Source organism: Felis catus, chromosome B4 (assembly GCF_018350175.1).
Source record: "Felis catus isolate Fca126 chromosome B4, F.catus_Fca126_mat1.0, whole genome shotgun sequence".
Classification (NCBI taxonomy): domain Eukaryota; kingdom Metazoa; phylum Chordata; class Mammalia; order Carnivora; family Felidae; genus Felis; species Felis catus.
Window position 1 is genome coordinate 47,008,400 of NC_058374.1, and position 27,618 is coordinate 47,036,017.

The 27,618-nt window shown below is 46.5% G+C and overlaps 1 protein-coding gene across 3 annotated transcripts; it reads right to left on the minus strand.

Moving 5' to 3' along the window:
* Positions 1-1,460: 1,460 nt before the first annotated feature.
* Positions 1,461-27,036, minus strand: HEBP1 (heme binding protein 1). 3 transcript variants are annotated; one of them, XM_019834550.3, is made up of 6 exons: positions 26,829-26,977; positions 25,803-26,051; positions 18,029-18,167; positions 16,083-16,263; positions 15,324-15,431; positions 1,461-2,052 (listed from the first exon to the last, which is right to left on the minus strand). In XM_019834550.3, the coding sequence occupies exons 3-6, from the start codon at positions 18,069-18,071 to the stop codon at positions 1,881-1,883; spliced, it is 504 nt and encodes a 167-aa protein (XP_019690109.1). In that variant the 5' UTR covers positions 18,072-18,167; positions 25,803-26,051; positions 26,829-26,977; the 3' UTR covers positions 1,461-1,880. The 3 variants fall into 3 exon arrangements, with proteins under 3 accessions (XP_019690109.1, XP_019690108.2, XP_003988482.2); XM_019834549.3 differs by lacking the exon at positions 25,803-26,051 and having other exon boundaries at positions 26,829-27,036; XM_003988433.5 differs by lacking the exons at positions 15,324-15,431; positions 25,803-26,051 and having other exon boundaries at positions 26,829-27,036.
* Positions 27,037-27,618: the final 582 nt, after the last annotated feature.

Below are 27,618 nucleotides of genomic sequence, written 5' to 3' on the forward strand. Positions count from 1 at the left end.
CTGCATACTGACGGCCTCCGCACGTATGTCCTACGTGCAACTGGGAGGCGGCCTCCCTCAGGTGCTCCCGCACGACCATCGCGTGGACGCTGCTCTCGGCCACCTGCTTCTCGCCTGGGCTCCCTGCCACAGAGAGTGGCAGCTCCATCCACCCCGCTCCAGCCAACATCCTGGGCACTTGCCCTGGAGCCCTTCTCCCTCACCTCACTCACCTGGTCGCCTCCAAGTCCTGTCGATCCTGCTTCGCTCGAACTGCCCGCTTCTCCCCACCCCCACGCCACCATCCCACCTTAGGCCCCCGTCCTCTGAGAGTTTCGTGACTGCTCTTTACACCTCCGCTCGCATTCCCTTCCGGTCTCCCTTCCACAGAATTTTCCCTTTAAACCACGGCGGTGTCGTGTTCCTGCTCACAGTCATTCACGTGCTTTTCCTTTCTCTCCGGGTGAAGTTCAAACGCCTTGCCGTGACCTAAGGCCCCTGTGGCCGCGCTGGCATCTTGGCCCTGAGTTCAGTGTGTGAGCCTGTGGCGTTCAGCTGTGTGTGAGGGTCACCACAGTTCCTCCCTCCCAGAGCGTGTACGTGGGGTACGTGGGGTTGCACGTAAGGCACCCGGCGCGCTGTTTCCAGGTGGCCAAGGCTCCAGGGTGCTCTCTCACTGGTCTTCAGAGAGGGGCCCGGCCCGGCCCTCACAAGAGATGGCCGTTCTGAATGGTTGCCAAGAAAGGCGATGGCATAGCTCTTCCCCCTTTCCTTAGCAAATCCCGTTTTATCCTGGTGAGGATCCAAGCTCATTTTGGTTTCTTTCCTCGCTGCTCACGTTGTAACTTTCTGATGGGTGCCGAGGTGGGTTTCTCCCAGAAAACCTTTCCAGCTGTCCCCGGGAGGGCTGTTGACAGGGCCGGGCCCTGGTACCTGCCCCATGACCCACCAGGCTCTTCTGTCCTCTTGCTTCACCCACACGTTCTGTTTCAGCTCAGTCGCTTTCCCGCCTGCCCCTCACAGCCCCCGGAAGCAGGGGGTTGAGGGGCCCTGTCCTTCTCCGCAGGCCAAACCGCACGTTCTTCTTCAGCTCATGAAACCAGACCTGCGCTTTTGCTAACCTCAGCTCGTCGCCATGAACACAACCTCCAAGCAAATTTCCTGCCTTCAGGGATGTGTAACAGAATGTGATGATTTTTCTCATTGGTCTACTTTGGTGACTCCCGGAACCCTTCGTGGACCACAGCTGCAAAAAGGATCGTCAACTCACGGTTGTAGAATCATCACAACACAAAGTGAACGTCTCTGATGTAGACACGTTCAAGCATATGGCACATGTCCTTCTACCCCGGGATCTTTGGCTTTATATTCTGGAACAAAACTTGGGGATTCCTGTAACAGTAAACATCATCACCAGTACTCATAACGGTGTTATTTATGAGACTCTGGAATCGTGGAAATAACTATACTTAGGATCGGTATCAGTTGTTTGAATCGAAGATCTTTATTTCCAGACAAAGATCTCGTAAGGACCACAGATGAAAGATCACGCACAAATCACATTTTCCCCTCAATAGCAAAAATACAAGTTCAATAATTTTTAAAAAGCAGTTTTGAGTGCCCTAGATAGCTGGAAAAACGTTGCTGATTCTTTTTCTGGTCTACCACAGAGCTTTCTAAGTCAGTCAGAAGGATGCCGCCTACCTGGGCTGTATTATTTCCCACCACGAGAAAAAGAGCAGAGATGGAATATGCTGATTTCAGAAAACTGGCAGTGAAGGGCTCTGAGGGAAGGAAGATTGGTTAAGCTGGAGATACAGCCGGCACCTTTGCTCCTCCCTCTCCCCCGAGGAAGCGGACACAGGAACACACGTCCAGGAAGGTCTAACTCAGAGAATTACTCATGCTTTCACCAGCCAGACCTCATTGCGGCGTCCGTAGGGCTTCATGGGAGGGTCGTACCCAGTGCAGAAGTAGATGTCACTCCGGCAGGTGGCTGTGCCCTCCAAGGCGGTCCGCAGCTGAGCGGCGTGTGCTACATAGTCGGCCTCCTTGGCATAACCACCAAACTGCCTAGGGTAGAAGAACAAGGGGCTGGTTAAGAAAGCACGCGGTCTCCAAGAGAGGGGGGAGTCTTTAAAAAAGGAAGTCACTGGCCGCTCTTACTATGACAAGCACGTGAGAGCGGTAAGACGTTTGCCACTTCCTAGATGGGGAGATTGGACCCCTCTGAGCCTCAGATCCTCGTGTGTACAATGGGGATGTGCTGTCTTTTCCCCCCACGGTTGTTATGAACATTAAATAGAGTAATGGATGTGAAGAACTAACGCAGAGCCTGAAACACAGGAGTCAAGTGCTAAGTGTGAGCTTCCCTTTCCTTTCTGGAATCTCCCCAGGCGAGGGTAGGCTGACCTTCCCATAGGCTGTGCCTTCACCCTTCTCTCTAGATCTCTCTACCGCCCAGGCAGCCACTCCTCTGGGCCCCTCTGGCTCTAGCTGGGGAAGGAGGAGGAGACTGGGGCGTTAGCTGGGGTGGAGCTGAAGCTAATGTCTCTTCCCCAGCAGATCCTTTTTGAGGAGGGAGCACATCACAGCAGTGACAGGTAGCAGCTTTGTTAAAAACACAGAGCGACCAAAGGCAGAGACCCGAGGAAGGGTTGGGAGGCCCCTTGGCAAGCTGTAAGCATGCCCCAAATAAAGAAATCACTTCTAATAAATCCCTTCTCCTGTTCGAATCATGAAAGCCTTCTTTTTCTAGCAAGTAAAAAGACTTTCCTAAATCAGGCTTTTTCTTGATGGCAGAAGGTGGGGACAGAGAAGGAATAAAGCTTGCCTTTTCAAGATGATTATTCCCTCCTTACGTCATCTGCCTACGCTCCAAAATTCATCCTGTGGCCTACCCTAAATATACCACTCTAAATCTGGGTTGCACTAAAATCTTTATTAGAGTCAAATATGTCCCCAATTCTAATGAGCTTTATGACTCAAAAGTCTGAATCTGCACCAGGCCAAGATTAGGCCAAATGCATTATTTTTGGTGGGGTTCTCTGAGTCACGCTTTGCTCTTTTATAAGCGGTTAGTCATGCTGGGCAAGCATTCAGCACGTTGATTACAGGGTTACTGATGTAAAAACACCCAGGATTTCATCTTGAAGGGATTGATTCTTCCAGTGTCCAGACAATCGCCATAGAACATGGACAAAGCTGAGACCAATCTGGAAGAGAAGAAAGTTGGTTCAAGTATATCAAAGAAAGACTACGAGGCAGTTGAGGAAAAGCTGAACTCTAGCTCAATGAGAGGAAACTGGATTAGCAGACCAACGACGAACATTAAGGAAAGACAGTCCTGGCAATAAAAGCTTGTAAGACATTGGAGTTATTTCCAGAGAATGTCTATAGGTTGAGAGCCACTTGCCTGAGATGAATCAGATGCTGAATGTAGGAGTGCGGAGTGCCCTCTGCATCCCCCTCTCATGCTGTGACACTCAATTTTATCCTTGAAAATGAACAATGTTGGCTCTTTAGGCTACTGGGTTTTTGAAACGTCCAAAGAAGGTGTGGTCCTCAAATACCTTCATTCATCGGCTGGAGCCAAAATGGCTGGTTGTGTGCTCAGTCATACTACCTCTGCCCTTTCCTAGCTCATGGTCTTGGGCACATGCTTGAATTTCTCTAATCTTCAGATCCTTCAACTGTTAAATAGGGTCGACAGCAGAATCTCAGAAGGCTGTTGTAAAGATGAAGGGAGAAAAGACTGTGAACTGCTCAGCACGGTGCCCGTCACAATGTAAGCCCACAACAAACAGAAGCTGTTGTTGTTACTTTGCAGTTCTGCTCAGAACAGCTATCTGGTTCCCTGCCTTTGGGGTGGGGGACATGACGGTCATCTACGGTAATATCAGGAACCCGGGAAGACAGCCTAGTAATGAAGAACCGACTCGATAAACAATCTCACCTTCTCAACTGGACCCTCTCTCCAAACCCTGTTTACTTTTTCACTCCACTTCCCCCGCCCCCATTTGTTTTCCCTTTTTCTTTTTGTTTTTTTCTCTCACTCTCTTTTCTTTCCTTTCCTTTTCCTTCCTTCCTTCCTTCCTTCCTTCCTTCCTTCCTTCCTCAGCACTTATGACCTTCTAACATACTATATAATTCATTTATTGTGTTCATTGTCTATGGTCTGAATTCCTGAAATATAGGCCCCATGAAGGCAGGGCTCTTTGTCACTTTCCCCCCTGGTATATTCTGAGCACCTAACACAGTGCCTGACACACATTAGATCTATTGGCTAGATGAACAATTCTGGGATAAACAATAAGGATTAGGGTCTTCAGGTTGACAGACCTCAAGATGATAGCACTTAGGTCTATTGGCCTCCATATTCACTCACTCATGTAATAAAATCTGAAGCACATACTAAGGGGACAGTAGTGGTAATTTAAACAAGAAAACTGGATTGACTGGAGCCACACTGGGAAGGGCTTTGAATGCCATGCCGACTTTGAACCTGATCCTAGATGCAAAGGTGGACCTACAAGGGGGTTGAAAGTAAGAGGCTGCCATGATCAGGTTGTGTTCTGGAGAAATTCCTCTGGTGGCAGTGGAGGGAGAGATAGAGTCAGTGGAGGCCAGGAACAGCCAGGTGTGAGGTGGCAAAGGCTTCTGGACAAAGGCACAGGTGAGGGGTGACTGGATATGAGGGGAGGGCAGGGAGAGGTGGAGGAGTCGAAGATTCTCCAGGGCTTCCAGTAAAGTCTCTAGATGGCAACTGGTGCCAATAACCAGAATAGGGACGCTAGGTTGAAGAAAACAAGGAGTGGGGTGAGGACAGTAAATAATATGGTTTGGGGGCGTGTTGATATGAAGGTGCATCTGTGAAATACATTCATGCAACTATTACTGTGTACCTAAGTGTGTGTCGGGCACTGTGAAAATCTCCTCAGACCTGGGAAAGAACTGAAGTCAGAGATCCTGATTTGGGAAGGTGGGCCTAGTGACAGCTACTGGGGGTCCTCAGTGAGTAGCTACTGGTAAGGAGGGAGACGAGGTCTGGACGGTGAGCAGACAGAGGGCCAGCAGTTTGCTCTTGGGAGTCCTACTCCCCAAGCGGTGAGCGGAAAAAGTGGCCTTGGCAAGGGCCACTGGAGAAGGAACTTGTCTGAGACGTGACATGGAGAATGTCGTCATTTGTGGATTCTTAAGTTCATTAAAAAAAAAAAAACCCAATTAAAAAATATTTATTCCCAGGCTGACTGAGATGCGGATAATGAGAATAAAAATTCCCTATTGCTTCACCATGGAGGTATTCTACTAGAAAACAAACCAAGCGAGTGGGCCATGAAACAGATACATGTGTTCTCCTCACTGGTAAATCAACCAACTCACCCATGCCCAATCACAGAACTGCACAAACAGGCCAGAAAACCAAACCCCACAGGGCACGCGGTCCTAATAAATGATTCAGGCCCAGTGCTGGCTCCTCAGCCTGTTCACAGGTAAGCTGCCTCCTTCCTCCCTGCCTCAAGCTTCCAAGCTACCCGCGGAGGGTAACACAGCGCCCATGGCTCTCCAAGTTCACAAGCACGTTTGAGTGTGATTTCAAGAATTCTCGTAACGCGCTTTGAGCTCCTCAAAGGAAGTAAACACGAAGTCTATACGTTATTTTTGTAAGCCTGTTAACAAGTCTCAGTCTCCATCTTCAAAGAAGCTCTCCTCCGGGGCACTGTATTTTATCTCCCCTCACGTCAGAGTTCAGCATTTGGAACAAAGCGTTGGGTTACTATGGGAACCGAGGAAAGACACACACACCCTAGACTGCAGAAACATGAAAGGAGCTGACTAAAAAGGTCTGGAAGAGGTTGGGGGGGGGGTGGCGGTGATGGATGATGCAGGCATCAATGAGGCAGGCCAACAGACAAGAGGCTTTGGTCCAAAGAGGCAAAAGATAATAATAGTTCAGGCATGCAAATAAAATAGGAAGAGAAATGCATGGTCTAGCCTGACCACCCAACTTGGTCTAAAACTTTATCAACAAGCCCACACAAATTTAGAGACAGTCTGCTGTGCACGTAGCCCTGTGCTAGGCAAAAGAGGAATTAAGACTAGGAGCTGATAATTTCACGTCCACAGGAAAGAAGTCACACCACAAGGCATGTCAGGCCATCAGACTGAACCGTGCTCATGGCGTCGAGCATCACGGGGCACAAAACACAAGCTAGACACCACAGAGCTGTAAAGACGACGAAGACGTCTGTCTACCCTCTCGAGGTCCAACTGTAGTGGTCAGGACAGAAACACACATAAAGATTATATAGGGCAGAAGGAAGCACTAGAATGAAGGTCGAAGGTACAAATGGAATGCTCTGGGGGTGGGGAATAGGGAATGATTGGTTCTGACTTACAACACGAAGGGAAGGCATCATGGAGGACCTGATATTAAGCACTTGTTTATTGAGCATCCCTTCCTGATGCCAACAATGAACAATACGACAAAAATGCCTGTCCTCACACAGCTTCCAAGAAGCAGAAGCTGGAGACAGTCTGTAGGAGGAGCTGGGTGAAAGTGAAAGCGTGGAAGTGGAGGGTGCCTGTGCATGTGTTGGAGGGGGGCCCTGGGAGCTGGGGGGCGGCGTGCGCTGAGATCACGTGGACACGGAGTGGGGCGACGTCGCGGATGCGATGCCACGACCGAGCATTTTTACTAGGCTTCGCTGCCTGGCTACACATTCGGGGACCCAGCCCAACGTTTCCCCATCCCCCTTCTCATTTTATTACTAGCTTGGGCTTAGATCCCAGCCCTGATGCGTGCCTAGGTCAGAGGCAGGCCCGAGGCCCGTGACCGGAGTTGAGCAGCAGGGGGGAGGGAGTGCGATCGGTCCCACGCTCTATGGAAGGTGGTGATAAAAGGACAACTTAGAAGGGGCAGAGGTGGAAGAACTAGAAATTATCAGGAGGACACGGCAACAGTTCAGGCAAGAGGTGCCGGAGACCAAGGCGGTGCGGATGCAAGGGGAGGCACGGCTGGGGGGGTGACCAGGACTTGGCCGACAGTTGATGTGCCAGGTGAAGGAGTCAGGATGACACTTGAACGGGACGAGTAGGAGGACAGAAGGGACCTCTAGTAAGACAGAACACAGGGCATCAGATCTGGGGAGGACATCTGAATTCCATGTTTGACGTATTGATTTGGGAGACCCTGGGGAGGTGTTTGGAAAGATGCCTCCTGGGGAGCTGGGAACGAGAGGCCGGTGCTTGGGAGACAAGGCAGCGCGAGCCGTGTTGACTCAGGCTCATCCGCCCAGAAATGGTGGCTGAAGTCCCTTCCAAGTACCCGTTCGCGGAAGACTGGCGGGACACCTGACCGGTTGTGGGGGGAAATGTTTTTAGATTCGGAATCTCATCACTGGCAGGCTCTTAGAAGGGAGGCGGCTTAAATATCAGAGGTACTTGATAGACATTTGCCCAGTGGAACCAAACTTCCCAGTTAGTACGAACATTACATAGCACACGGGCTGCACGTCTCTCCAGATGATGCTTAGACTCCTTCAGGGCAAGGGCTTCCTCGCCTTGTCACCTGTCCCTCTTACTGTTAGATACTTCATGCCAGAGTAAGAAATATGCTCCCCTATAATCTCAACCCACAAACACGACTTCTTATCTCGGAAATAACACAGTCCTCAAATACTTGAGACATCGTCTGTCTCTCATCTCTCTTCCCCACTAGAATGTTTTTGGGGCTTCAAAGGGCGGCCACGTCGCTTGTTCCCCTGCACTGTTTTGAGGACCTATAGCAATTCCTGGCACAGAGTAAGTGAGTAATGAATATGTGGTGTTTTTGAATGAATTCATGGATGTGTGAATGGCCTCACCTTAGTCATCACGTTGAGTCTGATGATTGCTAAGACACTCAAGGGAGCTGGAGAGATGGTCAGGCTGGAGATTTACCAATGGAAGGGTGACAGTTGAAGCTATGGGAGGGGACCGAGATCTTTAGGGAGGACAGCAAAAAAAGAGAAGTGCAGGGAAGGCAAGGACCAAGACTTTCACTCACTTATTTATTCAACTTTTAACTGAGCACTTAATAGAGACTAGCCCAAGGTCCTGCCCTCAAGAATATCCTGGTGAGGGAGTAGACAATAAACAAATGAACAAATGGGTATATAATGCAGGTGAGAATAAGTGAGGTGAGGAAAATAAAGGGTGAGGATACAGAAAAGGGAGGAGTGAGGTTTTTAAAAGAAGGTGAGGCTCCTTGCAATCAAAAGGACAGAGCTTGAGTATTGAGCTGACCAAGGAGGCAAAACCGTATTATGTCACCCTTGGCCTGAGCCTCCTGTGATTACAGATGGGTGCTGGAATTATCTATGAACTTGGCTAACACTGGTCTATAGCTCTGGGAACACCCTAGAAGCTTAGCAGTTGTACTCTTTTTACCAAAGTTCATGTTCTCTAGGCTGAACTTCCCAAGCTGCCAGTGTCCTCAGTGAGGGGCTGGTTATTTATTTATTTATTTATTTATGTTTATTTATTTATTTTGAGAGAGAGAGAGTAGGGGAGGGGCAGAGAGAGAGGGAGAGAGAGAATCCCAAGCAGGCTCTGTGCTGTCAGCACAAGGCTGATGTGAGGCTCGATCCCACAAACCGTGAGATCGTGACCTGAGCTGAAATCGTCTGACACTTAACTGACTGAGCCACCCAGGTGCCGCAAGAGCCTGGTCATTTAGAGAGAAAAACAACATCAGCATCCGTTGGTGCCTCATGGCTGACAAAGTTGTGTCATATGCACATTTCACTGGACCCTAACAACAGTGCATCATAAGCTTTATTTTATTTTATTTTATTTTATTTTAATGTAATTTTTTGAGATAGCAAGAGTGTGAGTGGATGAGGGACAGAGAGAGAGAGAGAGAGAGAGAGAGGGGAAATCTTAAGCAGGCCCCATGCCCAGCATGGAGCCCGACACAGGACTCGATCTCATGATCCTGGGAAGGGTTAAGAGCCAAAATTAAGAGGTGGACACTTGGGGCACCTGGGTGGCTCAGTCAGTTACACGTCTGACTTTGGCTCAGGTGATGAGCTCCGCATCGGGCTCTGTGCTGACAGCTCAGAGCCTGGGGCCTGCTTCGGATTCTGTGTCTCCCTCCCTCTCTTCCCCTCCCCCGCCCACACTCTGTCTCTCTCAAAAATAAACGTTAAAAAAAAAAGTTGGATGCTTAACTGACTGGGCCACCCTGGTGTCCATAAGTTCTATTTTATAGATGAGAAAACTAAAGCTCCAAAAGCCCAACTGTAAAACTCATAATTATTAGAGTTGAGGTTTGAACTGAAGTGTATCTGTAGTAGCTTGACTTTTTTTGTCAATTCTAGTAAAACTTGACCTGATTCTCAGAGGGAAGTGAAGTCAAGAAGAGGCTAACTCTCACCAAGGGTCTACCTAATGTCTCGCGATGTGTAGGCATTTGTGGATACACAATATTGCATCCTCACAACAACCTTGTGGGTTAGGTACTCTTGCTCCATCTTATACTTGGGGGAAACTGAGGCACAGAGAAGCTCGGCAACACGCCAAAGGTCCCGTGGCCATTGAGCTAGAATTGGATCTCAGCTCACCCTGACAATGAACTCCTAGTTTCCAACACTTTATACCCAGACATTTCACTAAAACCGTCAACCTTCTCCTGCCATCGGTCTCTGTTGAACTCAGTGCTGAATTACGCTGAGGAGGCTGAGCTGTAACCTAAGTGGCCTTTGTGGAACACAGAGGGAGGACAGTGGTCTGGAATGGGGCCACTCATATAAATGTGAGGGTATTTCTATTGCCTCTTGTGAATACTAAAAGGATTCTGATAGTATTATTCTTTCTTAGCCTTCTATTCATTGACTGCTAACACATACTACTAATAAATGTATACTCCCTTCTGAACATCCCTTCACAAGGTCATACAAAAGGAAGGCTGAATGAAGGATGCAAAGCTTTCATTTTGGAATTAATTTTTTGGTCATCTAATGCACATACTGTGTACTTGACTTTCTATTACCGCATTCACACTGCCTTCCACATAAAGGTACTTTTAAATGCACATTTGACTTGCAGTGACACCCAGTGGCTGGTTGAGGAATAACATATGTTAATTTAGGACCATGTGTTCGGTTAAAAAAAAAATTCACTAAGCCATGCAAGATACCATTATTCATCATTTTCATCGGTTTAGATTTCAGAGAATTAAAAGGAAACTTCCACAGACCTGATGTTAATAGTACTTTTAAAGAGATACCCTCTCACACTATAAGGAACCAGGGTCCTTGGAGAAATGGCTAATTCCAGCTCTAGAGCAAGAAATGCCCAGATGTGCTTGAAACATTTTTGTGACACCAGAAAGCAAGGAAGCTACCATAGAGCACTAGAGTCATGTCCAAAGGACTCAGAAACCAATTGGAAGAGGCTCCCACTGGCCAAAGATGGACAATTTGAACATCAGTAAGAACAGCTACAAAGAACTGAAACACATCAATTATGTCTAAATTCCTGTGTTTATACCGACACTCAAAAAACAGATCGACACCACCTTGCGTGTGGCAGATGTTCAGGAACGAAGTCATTATTCCGAAAACAGATAAGGAGAAGGCAACAAGCTACAGAGAAGGTATCTTGCATTTTCTCTACGACTCCATCTCAGGGAAGTCAAATGGCAGACGAGGAGAGGTTTCTCTTTGTATCAGAGTATTCCAGCTAATGACTGAAGGACAAATAGAACACATTATCACTTTACCAGCTCTAAGAAAGGCCTCTAGGCAAGGGTGATCTACAGTCGCTGACCTCACAAAAACAGAGGCAAGCAAACCGTATGGGCCCCCGGTAGAGGGATACAGCACCACCTATGAAACATCCTTGCCAAGAGCAGCAGCTGGAATCTGACTATGCCTCTGGTTCGAACGACTAATTTACAGGCAGTGCCGGAGGCAGAGGAACACGTTAAAAGGTCACTGAAAGGCAATCTGCAACATTGAGACTGCAGGAAACAAGAGGACAAATGACCCCTAGGCAGTAATGAAAAATGAAAAGGTGTAGTGGCGAGGAAGGCCGCAGATTAGTAAAAGCTTAAAAGGCATACCAATCAATTGCAATGGATGGATTTTATTTGGATCCCGGCTCAAAACAAACTTTTAAGAACAAATTTTCAGGTAGTGGGAGAAATCTGAACACTGGACATATTTTATATTATTATCACATTAATGAAATGATGTTAAAATTTTAGGAGTAATAAGACATTACGAGTGTGTTTTTAAAAGGTCTTTGGTAGTCACACTGAAGTATTTGTGGATGAAATAACAAAATGTCTGGAATTTGCCTAAAAATAACCCAGTGGAGGGGCTGCGTGGTAGTTGTGAGGGTACCCATGACACAGATTTGACCTTGAGTTAATTATCTTGAAGGTGAGTGATAGGTTACATAGGACGTCATTAAGTTTATTGTATCTTTTTTTTTTTTTTTTAATTTTTTTTTTTTCAACATTTATTTATTTTTGGGACAGAGAGAGACAGAGCATGAACGGGGGAGGGGCAGAGAGAGAGGGAGACACAGAATCAGAAACAGGCTCCAGGCTCTGAGCCATCAGCCCAGAGCCTGACGCGGGGCTCGAACTCACGGACCGCGAGATCGTGACCTGGCTGAAGTCGGACGCTTAACCGACTGCGCCACCCAGACGCCCCTATTGTATCTTTTTATTACACAGGTTTGGCCTTGAGTTAATTATCATTGAAGGTAAGTGATGGGTTACGTAGGATTTCACGATCTTCTATTTTTTTATAAGTTTGAAAATTTCCATACTAAAATGTTAAAAGAAAAAAAAATCATACCAACTCATCACCCTGGGTCTGGTAAAACAGACGATTCAAAGCCAGCCTCGTCTGCTTGAAGTCTTATGCGAACTGATTTAACCATGTCAACCTCATTCCTCATGAAATCAAAAGGAGCGAAGGGGAAAAACATTACTGAAACTTACCACAGGTCATGAAGTGGTTTGTAAAGACGGAAGCATCTTAGTAGCTACTGAAAGGTACTCTTTAGTAATAATCCTATGAGGGACATTGTTATGACACTCGACAGATGGAGAAACTGTCTTAAAGAGGGTGAGGGACTTCCCAAGCTTCTGGGATTCAAACGAAAACATACTTATTCATTGGAGTATACCAGACTGCCTCCCAAGACACAGGGAAGAGAATGGAACAGAGGGATCAGGCATGAAGGTCAGATAGGCGAGACAGAGGGCATAAGATTTAAGGAGGCGCTGATTCTCTCAGTGCTAACCCTACACTTGGACAACTGTGAAAGTGGGTGTCTCTTTAAATTCTGGGCCACAGGCACCTCACCTCGCTTCCCCACTCTAGTCTCTGCCCTTGGGAAAGACATTCTTTTTTTTTTTTTAATGTTTATTTATGAGAGAGAGACAGAGAGACACAGAATCCGAAGCAAGCTCCAGGCTCTGAGCTGTCAGCACAGAGCCCGACTCGGGGCCAGAACCCATGGACCTTGAGATCTTGACCTGAGCTGAAGTCGGACGCTTAACTGACTGAGCCACCCAGGTGACCTGGGAAAGACATTCTTTACTTAGAGTTTGCTTTCTCTGCAGACTCTGTAGTGAAGGCTGGAAAGTCTGATGACTGGAGAAAAGCTGAGTTTCCAGTGCTAGCGGTCCAACTGCAGTACAATCACTGTCCTCTGGGGGGCCCTGCGTCGCATGGCCTAGGACTGCCCAGAGCAGCCAAACTCACATTCCCAGCCTTAGTGTTGGCAACAGAGAAAGTTGCATCCTCAGGTGCAGAAGTGGGGCAGGGCAGTCAAATAAGTAAGTGTGGAGGCCCCTGGGCGTGGACAGAAACTCTCCAGTGCAAGATTATTTGTATATTTATTTTTCTTTAAGTTGCTCCAGAGCAAGAGCAGATCCATACCTATAGTTGATACTGGTGACGTTCCTGGTCTCTGACTATACATGGTTCAGTGCCTGTCACAAAGTAGGATTTTGAAAACAGGGAGTCACTGATTACCTACGAGAGACTTGGTTTCTGAAGGGAGGTTGGGGCCCAAAGAATAAAAACATGCAACTATCTGTACCTGTTGTGCTCTACAGTCAAAAGGAACATGACCCCATTTGAGGCCCTGGCAACAGGACTAGAATGATAATAGTGCTCTGCTCAAAGGACCATGGACAATGAACAGCTAAGGGGGTGGCAGTCCAGCTCTGGCAAATACTCCCTGCCCTTCTGGCATTCAAAGGGAGCATGGGCTAAAAAAGGAGATTCCCCCAAGTCCTTTATGTATTTATGTACTCATTTACATATTCGTGACCCCAAACTACCGCTTGACTTAGATATTCCCAGAGTCTCCCAGAACCCTGCTGTGGCTAATGTGGATGTTCAGCTTAAGCTGTGGGGATACTCTATCCAGGTGAATGTGGCAACTGGCAAACGCATTTATTCAGATACAGTACAAATGTTTGTGCGTCGTAAGCTGAAGAAACAGAAGTGAGAAATTGTCAGGACTCGGTATTTCTTAACTTAATTCATCGACAATACAGAGAAATTAAGGAAACAATCCTATTGACATCAAATAGGAAAGAATACCTAGGAATAAATTTAACGAAGGAGGTAAGAGATCTGTACCTGAAAACTGTAAGACATTAATGAAGAAAATTGGACAAGACACAAATAAATGAATAGATATTCCATGCTCATGGATTGGAAGAATTAATATTGTTAGGATGTTCATACTACCAAAAGCAATCTACAGATTCAACGCAATCCCTATGAAAATTCCAATGGCATTTTTCACAGAACTAGAAAACCAACCCTGAAATTTGTATGGAACCGCAGAAGACCCCAAATAGCCAAAGCAATCTTGAGAAAAAAAGAATAAAGCTGAAATGTATGTCCTGATTTCAAACTGTATTACAAAGTTATTATAATAAAAACAGTACGGCATTGGCATAAAAACAGATATACAGATCAACGAAACAGAATAGAGAGCTCAGAAACAAACCCATGCATATATGGTCAACCAATTCACAACAAAGAAGCCCAGTGTCTTCAATAAATGGTGTCTGGAAAACAGGGCAGCAACAGGCAAAAGATTGACATGGGACCTCTATCTTACGCCACACACAAAAATCAACACAAAACAGATTAAATACTTGAACATAAGACCTGAAACCATAAGATTCCTAGAAGAAAACATAAGGTGTAAGCTCCTTGGCATCAGTCTTGGCAACAATTTTTTGTATTTGGCAACAAAAGCAAAAATAAACAAATGGGACTACATTGAACAAAAAAGTTTCTGCACAGCAAAGGAAACCATCAACATAATGAAAAAGCGACCTACTAAATGGGAGAAAATATTTACAAATCATATATATGATCAGGAGTTAAAAGCTGAAATATATAAAGAACTCCTATAAATCAATAGCAAAAAAGCCAAACAATCTGATAAAAAATGGGCAGTTGGTTAAGCATCTGACTTTGGCTCAGGTCATGATCTCACGGTTCATGGGTTCAAGCCCCATATTGGGTTCCACGCTGACAGTGCAAAGCCTGCTTCAGATCCTCTGTCTCCTTCTCTCTTTGTCCTTCCCCTGCTGACACACACACACACACACACACACACACACACACACACACACACTCTTTCTCTCTCTCCCCCCCAAAATAAATAAACATTTTTAAAAAGTGGGCAGAGGATCTGAAGAGACATTTTTCCAAAGAAGACATACACATGGCCAGCGCGTACATGAAAAGGCGCTCAACGTCACTAATCATCATTGAAATACAAATCAAAGCCACAATGAGATATCACTTCACATCCATTAGAATAGCTATTATCAAAAAGACAAGAAATAACAAGAGTTAGCAAGGCTATGGAAAAAAGAGAACTGCGCACTGTTGGTGGGAATGTAAACTGGTGCAGCCACTAGGGAAAACAGTATGGAGGGTCCTCAAAAAATTAAAAGTAGAACTACCATATGATCCAGCAATTCCACTTCTGGGTACATATCCAAAGGAAATAAAATCACTATCTTGAAGAGATATCTGCACTACCACGTTCACTGCAACATTATTTATAATAGCCAAGATATGGAAACAACCTGGGGGGCCATCAACAGATGAATGGACAAAGGTGTGGTACATATATACAATGCAGTATTATTCAGCCATAAAAAAAAGGACAATCTGCCATGTGTAACAATGTGGATGACTTTGAGGGCATTATGCTAAGTGAAATCAGTCAGACAGAGAAAGGAAAACACTATATGATCTCACTTATATGTAGAATTGAAAACAAACAAACCCTGAACTCACAGAGAAGAGCCTGATGGTTGCCAACGATAGGGGATGTAGGCGGAGAGTTGGAGAAATGGGTGAAGGTGGTCAAAAGGTACAAATTTCCAGCTATAAGGTAAATTTGTCCTGGGGATATAATAGAAAGCAAGGTGACTATAGTTAACAATATACTGTCATAAATATTTGAAAGTTATTAAGAAAGCAGATCTGAAAAGTTCTCCTCTCAGGAAAAAGCAACTGTAACTATGTCAGGTGATGGATGTTAACTAAACATTATGGTGATCATTTCATAATATTTACCTATATCAAAGCATTACATATTGTATACCTGAAGTCACTATAAGGTTATATTTTAATTGTATCTCAATAAAACTGGAATAAAATATAAATGTAATGTAAATGCTTCCTCCAGATGATTAAGGAGTGGTGATGGAAGTCACGTGCTACCCTGGATGCCTAAAGATTCCTCTCCTTACAACAATAAAATAAAAACAGAGAGAGAGGCAAACCATAAGAGACTCTTAAACATAGAGAACAAACCGAAGGTTGTCGGTGGGGAGGTGGGGGGATGGGCTAAATGGGCGATAAGCATTAAGGAGGACACCTGTTGGGATGAACACTGGGCGTTACACTAAGTGATGAATCACTGGGTTCTACTCCTGAAACCAATACCACACTGTATGTTAACTAACTTGAATTTAAATAAATAAATTAAACACACACACACACACACACACACACACACACACACACACACACACAGAATCCTCTCCTTACAGGGAATAGACAGTGATGCTTTCCCTCTCTTCGATCTTAACACTGTCATCGGTGGGAACTGGCGGGTTGCTCTGAAACTGGTTTGGAATCCGGAACCAGACTTTCAATTTCTTCTGCAGGGAGCCATCATCACTTGGAAACACAGCAAAGGAAATAGGCACGGTCATGCCCATCCCGATTCCTGAAAACATAAAAACCCACAGAGTGAGGGTATTGTAGACAGAACTTTGGCTCAGAACTGTGAAAGATCTGCTGGTCTCATTCTTCTTCCAAATCAGGATTCGTTTTGTTCTTGAAATTAATAATAAACCTTTCAGGTATGAAAACTATATAGTCAGATACATACAAAACACCTCTTATTTGTATATTTTGGAAATAGGAGCGTAGTGATTCAACTCATTTGGAAAACACTATTTGCTAATATATATCAAGACTGTAAATAGATCAGTATCTAATTACTCTCTATTTAAATATAAATTTGAAGGAAATAATCCAAAATGTGGAAAAGGCTACAGGTGATAGGACATTCATTGCAGCAGAATTTATAATTGTGAGAGACTGGGAGCCATATAAGTGTTCAAAACAGCAATATGTCTAAGTGAATTATAGGCGCATGATACAATATAACATAGCTATCAATAATTATGCTTAAGAAGACAATTTCTCAAAGGTGGAAAATAGTTATGAAATAAGTAACAGAAGGGTATACAATTGCACAAACACTATGATTACATTTTAAAAGCCTATTAAAGGATGCCTGGGTGGCTCACTCGGTTGAGCGTCGTACTTTGGCTGAGGTCATGATCTCACGGCTTGTGAGTTCAAGGCCCGTGTTGGGCTCTGTGCTGACAGCTCGGAGCCTGAAGCCTGCTTCGGATTCTGTGTCTCCCTCTCTCTCTCTGTCCCTCCCCCCTCTCACGCTCTTTCTCTCCCTCAAAAATAAACATTAAAAAAAAAAAGCCTAGCAAAAAGCCCTAAAGAAATACATTCAGAAGACAACAATGATTGTATTATTTGGGGTGCTGTTGTGTTATGCTCAAAATTTTCTTTAACGAGTTTTATAATTTTTATCCATATTTTCTTCTAAAAAAAAGTTATGACAGTATTAAGAAGGAAAAGATTTCTGACTTCCTACTGGTGGACTTATACAAAGCCTGATTACTTTAGTCCTAGTAAATGTTACTGAGGTTAATACCAGTTTCTAACTTTCTAAATTATCAGCTTGAGAAATACCCTAAAAATAAAACATCACATCTCTTTTTTCACCTTGCTTTCTGATCCACTTTGGGTTTGCACTGATCATAAAGGGTAGTTTAAATTAGAGAGCTTTAGTGTTACATTCATATTAAATATGGTTTTCATGCTGACAGGCACACTGAAACTTCACGCCCATCATTTTAAAAATAGGGGCACAGGCATCACAGACTGCCAAGACTGTAAGGAGTGGGACAGCTTAAAAATTCCCAGACCCTTCATTTGCTAGAACAGAGCCGGGGACCTGCCATACGCAACACTCACTGAGCCTCAGTACCCTGCAGATTCTGAGCAACCAGACCAGGGGACTGAGCAGAGATGTTCAGCCTGGAGGCAGAGGTCTCGGGTCAGAGGTTGGCCTGGCTCTGTGACTCGGCTTCCTTCACTCAGTCATGATAAGCACCGTATGGTTAAAAACCCCAGAGTGTATGTTCACGCCTGGCAGAGAAGCAGGAAGGCAGTGATACTGAGCAGGGATACCACACAACGAGGGGGAGGCTGGGATGAAGTCAGTGTGGTTCCCGTCCCCCTGCCTGCCGAGTGCCCCCGTGCACACAGTACAACAAGTTCACGGGCCACGGAAGCACACGGTGACATGTGCCTTGTGGCCTCTCCCTGTGTTTTCCACTGATGACGGGAGCCGTAGCAAGCTTGCCTCTGAGACTAGAGCCACATCCCTCAGGGATACTCACCCTTGTCATTGGTGCCCCCCACATACTTCATGACCTTGGGCATGGCTTCACGCAGACCCTCATCCACAGGCTTATCTGTCACTTCCACTGTGGCAAACTGTCCGCCTTCACAGGTCCTCTCCTCATAGGAGACTTCTTCCTAGGGGCAGAATACACATGCTTAAGAGATGTAAAGTGGTAACCTGTGGCGACTCCAGAAGCAGTAACGGTCCAGCTACATGAGACCCTGACTGCTAAAGAACTTTCCATGACGAACCCGGGCATGGTGGCAGGGTAGAAGAGATGACAGTAGAGGTACGAAGGGCCATGAGAAAAAGGTTCTGGGATTTCTTACAAATGTAGAGTCAGCAGAAAAAAAAAACTTGGTATAATCAATATTCTCAGAGAGATAAGAGAAGATACTGCGTTCCCAAGCCACTCGGAACGTCCCCCAGAATGCTATAAAAATAGAATGTCCAGAGATCAAAGGGCTCTTCGAAATTAAAAATACAACAGAAATGAAACATTCAGTGGCGAGGTCAGAAGATAAAGCGGAAGGAAATCTTCCAGAAAGTCAAGTGAAAAGGCAAAGGAGTAGAAAACAGAGGAGGAAAGGAAATCAGGGGATCAGGCCAGGAGAGCCAACACCTGAATGACAGGAGAGCCAGGAAAGAGAGAAGAGAATTGCAAAGGAGGAAACAAAGAGATACAACAACACCGCCACAGACTCCAAGGCTCCGGGATGGGCCTCATTCTAGAAGCAGGGACTCAGGGCAAGAAGAAACAGAGTAGCTCTCTTCCCTCAGTACTTCCAGACACTACTCCTGTCTCGCTAAATGGTACCCCTCCCCCACTCCCCTGGATGCTCAGCTCCACTACTTCTCCAGAGCCTTCCTGGCGGGACCCCACCCCCGCCACCCCCAGCATGACCACTCTCTGTGTGGGTCTCTGCCCGAAGGTCCTTTGCCATAGAGACCCACGCAGCTCTCCTTCACTCCCTCCTCCTCTTCCTTGCCCTGTGATATCTCCGATAATTTCATATTCCTCAACATACACTATAAGACTGTGTCTTTCAAACATTAAAGAGAACCACGACACATAACAAGAAAGGTGTATTTTTTTTTACAAGGAGAAACAAAGCTTCACAAAAATAATACTTTACCCTTAGGGAGGGGATACATTCTGCATCAAGCCTTTTCTTTCTTCCCTGTTGACTTCCACTCTACTCAAGTAAATTTCATGCTATTCCACGAAAAGAAGAAACAAGTCCCCTATCTTGAGCTATCAGGTAAGGAAACACTGGTGCGGTTTGAAAAATCTGCCATGAAGTCTTTGTGGACAAGAGCTATGCCACGAAGCATCATAAATGAGATGCTCATCATAAATTAGATGCTTAAGGAACTGCCTCACTTACTAATGATGATGAAAACCAGACACATGGGAGAGAGAACTTGGCTGCCCCTGGCTGGGGAAACAGGACTTCCTATGACATCCTAGACTGAAAGGTCTCAACTCCCAAGGGGACCCAATGACTCTGTGGAGGTGGGGCTAAGTGGCCTGGATAGTCTGAAAGAGTACATTTACATTATAGTTTTGTGTTTAGAATGAGAAAAATACCCATTGTGTTTGTAATGCAAAATTAAAGGAGAATAGCAAGAAGGGGGGGGGGCGGGAATTGCACCAGACCAGGAATCAAGAGGCTGCAAATCTACTGCGGCTACTAATTCCAAGGGTTGCTGTGAGGCCCTCCCCTTGGAGAGCGTCACACGACCAGAGTCTCCAGCAGCAAACCCTGCTGTGTAAACGGGGCGGTTTTGCTCGTTCTGGTTCTGTCGCAGCAGACGACACACACCTTCCACTGGAGGTCCCACCGAGTCCTGCCATTTACGTTTTAAATTCCAGCAATGCTACTCCGTGAATCACAGAATTTCAGCCTGAAATTCCCCAAAGAGGAAATGAAGAACCAGAGGGATTGAACGGCCCAAGAACACACAGCTACTAAGCGGTGAAATTGGAACCAGACTTCACACCTCCAAACCCTAGTCTAATGCTTACTGCCGGACTCTATACTGTATGGGGGATGATGTTAGTGCTTTGAAGCATCTTTCTTTAGCTACTGAGTAAGTTATTTCTTTTTTTTTTTTTAAGTTATTTATTTATTTTGAGAGAGAGAGAGAGAGAGAGAGAGAGAGAAGCAAAGAGAGAGGGAGGGAGAGAATCCCAGGCCAGATTCTGCATCGTCAGCATAGAACCAGACGTGGGGCTTGATCTCATGAACTGTGAGATCATGACCTGAGCTGAAATCAAGAGTTGGATGCTTGGGCACCTGGGTGGCTCAGTTGGTTGAGTGTCCGACTTTGGCTCATGTCATGATCTCATGGTTTGTGAGTTTGAGCCCTACATCGGGCTCATTGCCGTAAGCACAGAGCCTGCTTTAGATCCTCTGCCCCCACTCCCTACCCCTCCTCCGCTCACGCTCTCTCTCGCAAAAATAAATAAAACATTAAAAAAAAAAAAAAGTTGGATGCTTAACTAACTGAGCCACCCAGGCGCCCTGAGTTAGTTACTTCTGATAGACATTTGTGTGCCTGCGTCAAACTCAGAATAGGGGCATCCAAATTCATTTCATGGACCCTCATCTCTCACAACTGGAGAAACCAATGATAAACTCTCAATGGAGAAAAGAGCTGGTTGGCTCTTTCCTTTGTTCTTTCGTTCCTTCTTTTTATTCACTCAACCTACAACGACGGGGCATCTACCGTGTGCTGAGCACTGTGGCATGGGCTACGATACAGAGAAGAGAGACAGAGTCTCTGACATCAGGAGGGGCACGGGCTTACAGGTAATAATCTGATATGTTTAAGAGGAGAGGCAGGGCAGGGTGGGAACACAGAAGAAGACTAGTCAGGTTGTTTTGCAGGGCACGGGTGCATGTTGATGTGTTTGGCTAGGTCAGGCTGACTTTGAGGTGCTTATAGATCATCCAGCTGGACATTCAGTCACCGATGCATTGATTCGTTGAATAAATATTGAAAACCTCTGCTGGGTGCTCTAGATTTAGAGATTAATATGATATGGGCAGTCTGGTTGGGTGGTGAGAAGATTATAAAATTATCATATGATGTAGTAAATGTTCTGATAGCTCGGGGAGGGCGATACCAGGTCGTGGACACCACGAGTGTCAATGAAAAGAACAGAAGAACAAACTGCTGAGGGTGATGCGGTTCACTGGGGCTGGAGCAAAGGCGGTCAAGCAGGGCACAGCAAGAGAGGGGCCAGACGCACAAAGACCTCATAGGCTGTCACAGGGAGAAGGATTTTGTGACAACTGTCCTAGTGACGGTGAGCCGAGTGTGCAAGCCAGTTTCATCCACCCCACATTAATTCAACTGACTTTGTGATCCAGATATGGAATTTCGAGTAGGAGGGGTCCCGGAGCAGAAAGGAGAGTTCTGGGGATGGTCTAGGCGATCCGTGCTCTCAGCCTGTCCCCCAGGCAGAAAGTCCAGGGACAGGGAAGAAGGGCTTCAAAGAAAGGAATCCAGTGTGATTCAGAGAGATAAGGCTTCCGTGATAAGTCTACCCACCCTTAAGGCTCAATTCAACCTCCTCCTCCAGAGTGATTCCTCCTTCCGAGGAGCTCGGAAGGCAGACAAGACTAAGGTTAGAAGGGCCCTTTCATATCTATCTGTTCATCTGCGTCCTGTTATAGATGAGCAAACTGTCCACTGTGCAAGCTGGACACGTGGGTCTAGAGCTCAGCAAGACACTGATACAGGGATATAAGTTTGGGAGTCATCAGCAGAAGGGGTAACTAAACCTGTGAATGGAGCGAAGATTGCCTAGGGAACAAATGAGCGTTCTGTATCACTTAATCATTTTAATTAATCCCCTACCTACAAGTCGTCATTCACCAGGTTCTTAACCTATCCAGGTGGTCTAGGCCCCGCCTAACTTCTGTCTGCCTTGCCAGCCACCCTCAGAGCACTTCCTCACTGGCCTTCTATTGCCTTCAGTGCCATGGTCATTCCTGCCTCAGGGCCTCTGAACCTGCCTCTTTTCTCTCCCCGGAATATCTTTTTCCTGTCTCTGCCTGACGAACCCCTACTTATCCAAAAACCCCCAACCGAAAAGTCGCTTCCCAAAGAGGATCCCAATTTAAAACAAGTTCCCCTGGTATTTCGGACAGGCCCTTGTCCTTTCGAGACACAATACGTATCGTAATTACAGCTGAAGAATAACGTGTTTAACCTCCACCTGCAATCACAGGCCCCATGGGGGCAGGGGCTGTCTGCATCTCTTAGCATGTACTGCTGTGTCTTGCATATAGTAGGTATTGCAAGGGTCTGTGGGGAAGGAGGGTAAAACCTGGTCTTACCCTAACGACAAGGAATACAACAGACATAGCTGGGTAGAGAGATAAGAAACTAGTCTAGTTATATTTATGCTGGAGAAAAGTGGGGCCACAATGTCTAAAGGTGGTACCATGGCAGGTCCCACCTTGTTTTTACAGCATCTAAGTCCATAAACTCTCATTGTTTACTGGATCGCTCAAACCTAAGTGACGGATATTACAAAACTACTCTAGTTCTCGAGGGGGATTTGAAATAGAATTCCATTTCTGCAGAAAACAAAGCACCTAGGTTAACCCAGTTAACACATTTGGTTCTTCAGATTTAACGTCTTTAGTGTGTTTCTTTTTTTTTAAATTTTTTTTATTTAAAAAAAATTTTTTTTACGTTTATTTATTTTTGAGACAGAGAGAGACAGAGCATGAATGGGGGAGGGGCAGAGAGAGAGGGAGACACAGAATCAGAAACAGGCTCCAGGCTCCAAGCTGTCAGCACAGAGCCCAAAGTGGGGCTTGAATTAATGAACTGCGAGATCATGACCTGAGCCGAAGTCGGACGCCCAACTGACTGAGCCACCCAGGCGCCCCTAGTGTGTTTCATTGTCACATGGAACAGAATAGCCCACTTCTGCCCCAGATCCGACTAGCTTATGCTCCCAGTCATATAAGGATTTGGCCCATGACTACAAACACCAATATTCAGCATTCGATGGGAACCCTGGTCAAGTTCAAACTCCAGACAGGGATCTTGCAACAATGCCTCTTGCAACGGTATTTGCAAGGTCCTCTGCAAGGTCAGTTTTTTTTTTTTTCCTTGCCACCTGATGTGGTGGGTGTACATGTTAATTCCGGAAGCCAGCTTTCTCATTGTAAGAAAATAATAATAACAATCAACCTAACTCAGGACTTTCTATGTGTCGGGTATTATTTTAAATATTTTGCATGGATTCGTTCACTCAGTCCCTCCAATGATCTTGTGAAGACCTTAGTGTTTTTATCTTTATTTTCAGATGAAACTGGAGCACAAGGGGTTAAATAACATGCCCAAGTTACAGCGGGCAGGTGGTTGAGCCAGGATTCCAACCCAGGCTGTCGGGTCCCAACCAATGTGCACAGGCTGGAAAAAAATCCCATAAAGATGTCAGTTGTTGATGTCAGTCCTGCTCTGAGCATCCACAAGACCCACCCAATCCAACACAGAGAGCAGTGTGTCCTCCTCTCTCCAGAAGCAATGTGGAAGGCACCTGATAAGGTCGCAGCAGCCTGGACCTCCCCCATCACAATCAGTTCTGAACATCTGGTGAGCCTGAACCTGAGCTACACAGGACACGCTTCCTGCCATCAATTTGCCCAGCGAAGTAGGCAACAGTTCCTGACCCAGACTCTTTCCAGGGTAAGATGCTCAATTTCAGGGAGAGTCTCTTTTCAAAATAATAACACTCTGAATTTGTGTGTGTGTGTGTGTGTGTGTGTGTGTGTATTTAAAAAGGCTTGTAAGTACCTTTGAATATTTAAGTAACTGTCACATAGGCATGGTGATTCTTATATTACAGTTGAGGAATTTCAGGGTTCAGAGTGGTTAGGAGGTCAAGTAGTTTACCCAAAATTACCTGTGAAACTAAAGGGATACTAACACCATACCCAACCAAGTGTTAGGTATTTTGTTGAACAACTTTGAATTGGTTATCTCATTTAAGCTTCCAAACAATCTTATAAGATACAAATTATTTCCTCTCATGCTTACTTCAGAGAAGTTAAGTAAGTTGCCTGTGACCACACAGCCAGTAAGAACAGAGCTGAGTTGTGACATGATGATATTACCACATTTGAAGGGGGTAAACATTTTAAATGTTTATTTATTTTGAGTGAAAGAGAGCACAAAGTGGAGAAAGGGCAGAGAGACGTAGAGAGAGAATCCCAAGGAAATTCCTTACTCAGTGCAGAGGCCTATGCAGAACTCAATCTCACTATCCCAAGATCGTGACCTGAGCTGAAGTGAAGAGTCAGAACGCTTACCCGACTGAGCCATCCAGGCACCCCGCATTTTCATGCCTTTTAAAAAATTAATATGTATGGTAACACTGGGAGCAGTTGGGAAAGATATTTTTATATCCATTCTACAGCTGCAGAAACTGAGGTCGGTCAGGTTAAATGATTTGCATCAGCCTGATAGCAACATCCCAGATAGCACCATACTCCCATCAAATGTTGAGGGAAGATGCTTATCAGGGAGTTGTATTTGTCCTTAGAGGCACCAAATCAGTGGTAGGTGACACTGTACCCATAAGGGAAACAGAAGCTACCAGAGTATTTTGAACAGAGGCATCTTGATTCAAGGAACTAATTTCATAAATAATAGAAGAGTGGAGATGCCCCACAGGGAGCCGCGAGGCAACCCACAGGTGAGTGAACACCTTAGGAGGGGCAGAGGGAGGATTATGCTACCTGAGCTCAGACACCTGGATCACTTGGTAGAAGCTAGAGCCATGGTGGCCTGTCTAGAAAGAGCTGGATCCACAGAGACACTCTTGGTGCCAGAGACCTGATAGTTTGGAGAAACACCTTCTTCCTTTCCTCCCACCCTCTTATCTCCCAGTAGTGCCTCCCACTGGGTGAACCTCACTGCCAGGTGCCTGACATCGGAGCCTGGGAAATAGGCAACTGGGATCAGCCCCCACTCCACACAGAGACCCAGAGAGCAAAGCAGGGAGTGGGTGAGGAAGGGATCTGAGGGCAAACAGGCAGCAGACCAACTCAGACCTGAATGTGCAATTGTCTCTTAACCTAAAGAGACCAAGTAAGCTGGATTCCACTATAGAAAGGAAAGCTTTCTGGAACTTGTTGGTAACATGTGGATTCTATAAGTGTTAGGGCCAAAAAGCACCGTAGACATCCCTGGGCTGAGTCCACAGACTGGCAGGCACACAGGCCTGGTCTAGGCACAGACAGATCCTATGGCCTGCAGTTTACAAACATTCGTAGGCAGCTATCCACAGTTAAAACCGACATATTTGCACAGCCTCACTCCTAAAATTCCCTGTTCCTTCCTCTCTCCCCTGCTTGTTTTTCTTCACAGCCCTGATCACCATCTGATAATGATGTTTGACCTGTTTTTTTTGTTCACTGACCACTCAGATGTAAGCCCCATGAGGACATGGAATTTTTTTGGTTTTGTTCACTGCTCTATCTCCACGGCCTGTGAGACGGACTGGCACACAGATGGCACTCGACAAGTAGTTCCTTGTCGAATAAATTAATTTTAACTTGGGAGAGTTCACACCAAGAATCTGGATTTCTGGTCTTCCTTAAAAATCTGGCAACTCTGGTTTACGTCTCTGTGAAGCCACATCACTGCCTTTGTAGAGGGGGCCCTGAGTTCTCTCTGATTTGCCTCAGACCCCACCTTGCCCTAGCACCTAACACGGCTAGCGTTATTCCCCTTACCTGCTTGGATGCTTGTGAGCATCTGACTATGTCACCCTTGATCTGGGCTAACCTTGATCATTCTATGTGCTGCCGAGGAAACGGAGAGACAGACAGATGAAGGGACAGGCCTCTGGTTATAGTTGCTTGAAGAGTGCAGACTAGAGTCTAGTTGAGGGCTTTTGTGACCATCACTGTAGCAGGTACCAGAACTTGGCCGCCGGACAACACAGTCCTTTAACATACGAGATGCGAAGCTGGGAGCTGAGTCTACAAAGTGCACAAAGTACTTGTCTGCAAGGAGACTATGATCTAGTGGGGGACTCTGTCTTCAGGGGGCAGTCCCATTTGCTTGTGTTAGCACTGATGTAAATTTGGGGGGAGACAGCAGTTACGCCCTCTTCACCCAACCTGTATTCTAGGACCCAACTCTGGGAGTCCCACTGGCTAACATACCATTTCACAGCTCTGGGCCTTTGCACCTGCTCTCTCCTTTTCTGTGCACTTCTAACCTCCCTGAGGCCCAGCTGAAGACACCTCCTCAGGGCAGGCCCCCTCATCAGCCCCTGGCAGAATGGTTTGTTCTTGCCCCTGTGCCTCTGTGGAGCACAGATCTTGTTCCTTTATACTCAGTCCTCCAGGAGTTGGGAGTTTCTTAAGGACAAGCATGTTTCTGGTCTTTCTGCAACCGAAGGTCTCCCAGGGAGCAAAACAGCAGAATGCTGGGGATGTTTAAACGAAGGAATGCATTCAACAGGCGCAGTTCTATCGCCACGGGGTACCCCTCCCCCAAAGCAACCTCTCCTTTTTGTCACCCCTCCTCCCAGCAGAGCCCTAGGCCTGCTGTGCTGGACTTCCCTTACTTCCTCCTTCCCAATTCACGTGCTGGGCACTGGGGGGCCGCGCCCCCGGTAGGCGCCAAAACGCACATTCTGGAGCACAGCGCTGTCCCACTTGCCCGTCAGAACCCGCCCCCGCCCCCCTCCGATCAGGGTGCGGTGGGAGGTGCCGCCCCGTTTTAGGTCCTCGGCAGCCCTGCGGGCCTACCTTGCCCCCTTTGCTCAGGACCTGCCAAGGCCACGTTTCTACGCTTCCGAACAGCGAGTTCTTGATCATGCCCAACATGGTGCGGCTGCGGCGCTCCGGACGCACCTGCGGACTCGGGGTTGCAACGGTGGATAGGGCGAGCGGGGCCGCAGGCCGCGGGCTGGGCTGCTGGGGCTCCGCCCCGCGGAGCGGCGCTTGAAGGCGGGCTGGGCGGGGCACGGCGGGAGCGGCGGAGGAGGGGCCGCGCTCCGCCTCCGCCGGCCCCGCCTCCTCCACTGAGTCCGACTGTTCTGGGGGGCCTGGAAACAGATTCTCCCGCGTTAGGGATTTAGGCAACGGTAACGGAGAACTTCCTACATCCCGCCGCCCTCCACTCTGTCCACGGCTGCTTCTGCTCTCAGGTACCTGGACACCAAACTTTCAAGCCTCTGATTCCTCTCGGGCTTTTTGGTGCTCCACTCTTAAGGCTCTGCCCCCCGCAGGGACTGAGTAGACAAGGTTCAAAGTCTCTGTAGCTCCTGACCCCTGGAGACAGCTGATGGCGGCATCTCCACCTACAGATATCCTAGTGTGTCCCCCCCCCCCCCTCCACCCCGTTACCTCTCATCTGGACGATTGAAAAAGCATCTTAACTAGTTTTCTCCTTACCACTTTCTTTCCTGCAACCAGTTTTAATCACAAATTCCACGTTAATTTCTCAAATCGTGGCTTTGCTCATTCATCCCTTCTATTCAAAACCTTCTAACCAATGTTACTACCATTTGTTGAGTGCCTGTTCCCCCTGACAAGC

Coding starts and splice junctions, on each gene's coding strand:
- HEBP1 (XM_019834549.3), bottom strand. CDS start 26,906: ATGTTGGGCATGATCAAGAACTCGCTGTTCGGAAGCGTAGAAACGTGG. Junction 18,168..26,828: donor TCCTGAGCAAAGGGGGCAAG/GTAGGCCCGCAG, acceptor TTCTGCCCCTAG/GAAGAAGTCTCCTATGAGGA. Junction 2,053..15,323: donor CAACCATCAGGCTCTTCTCT/GTGAGTTCAGGG, acceptor CTTCTACCCTAG/GCAGTTTGGTGGTTATGCCA.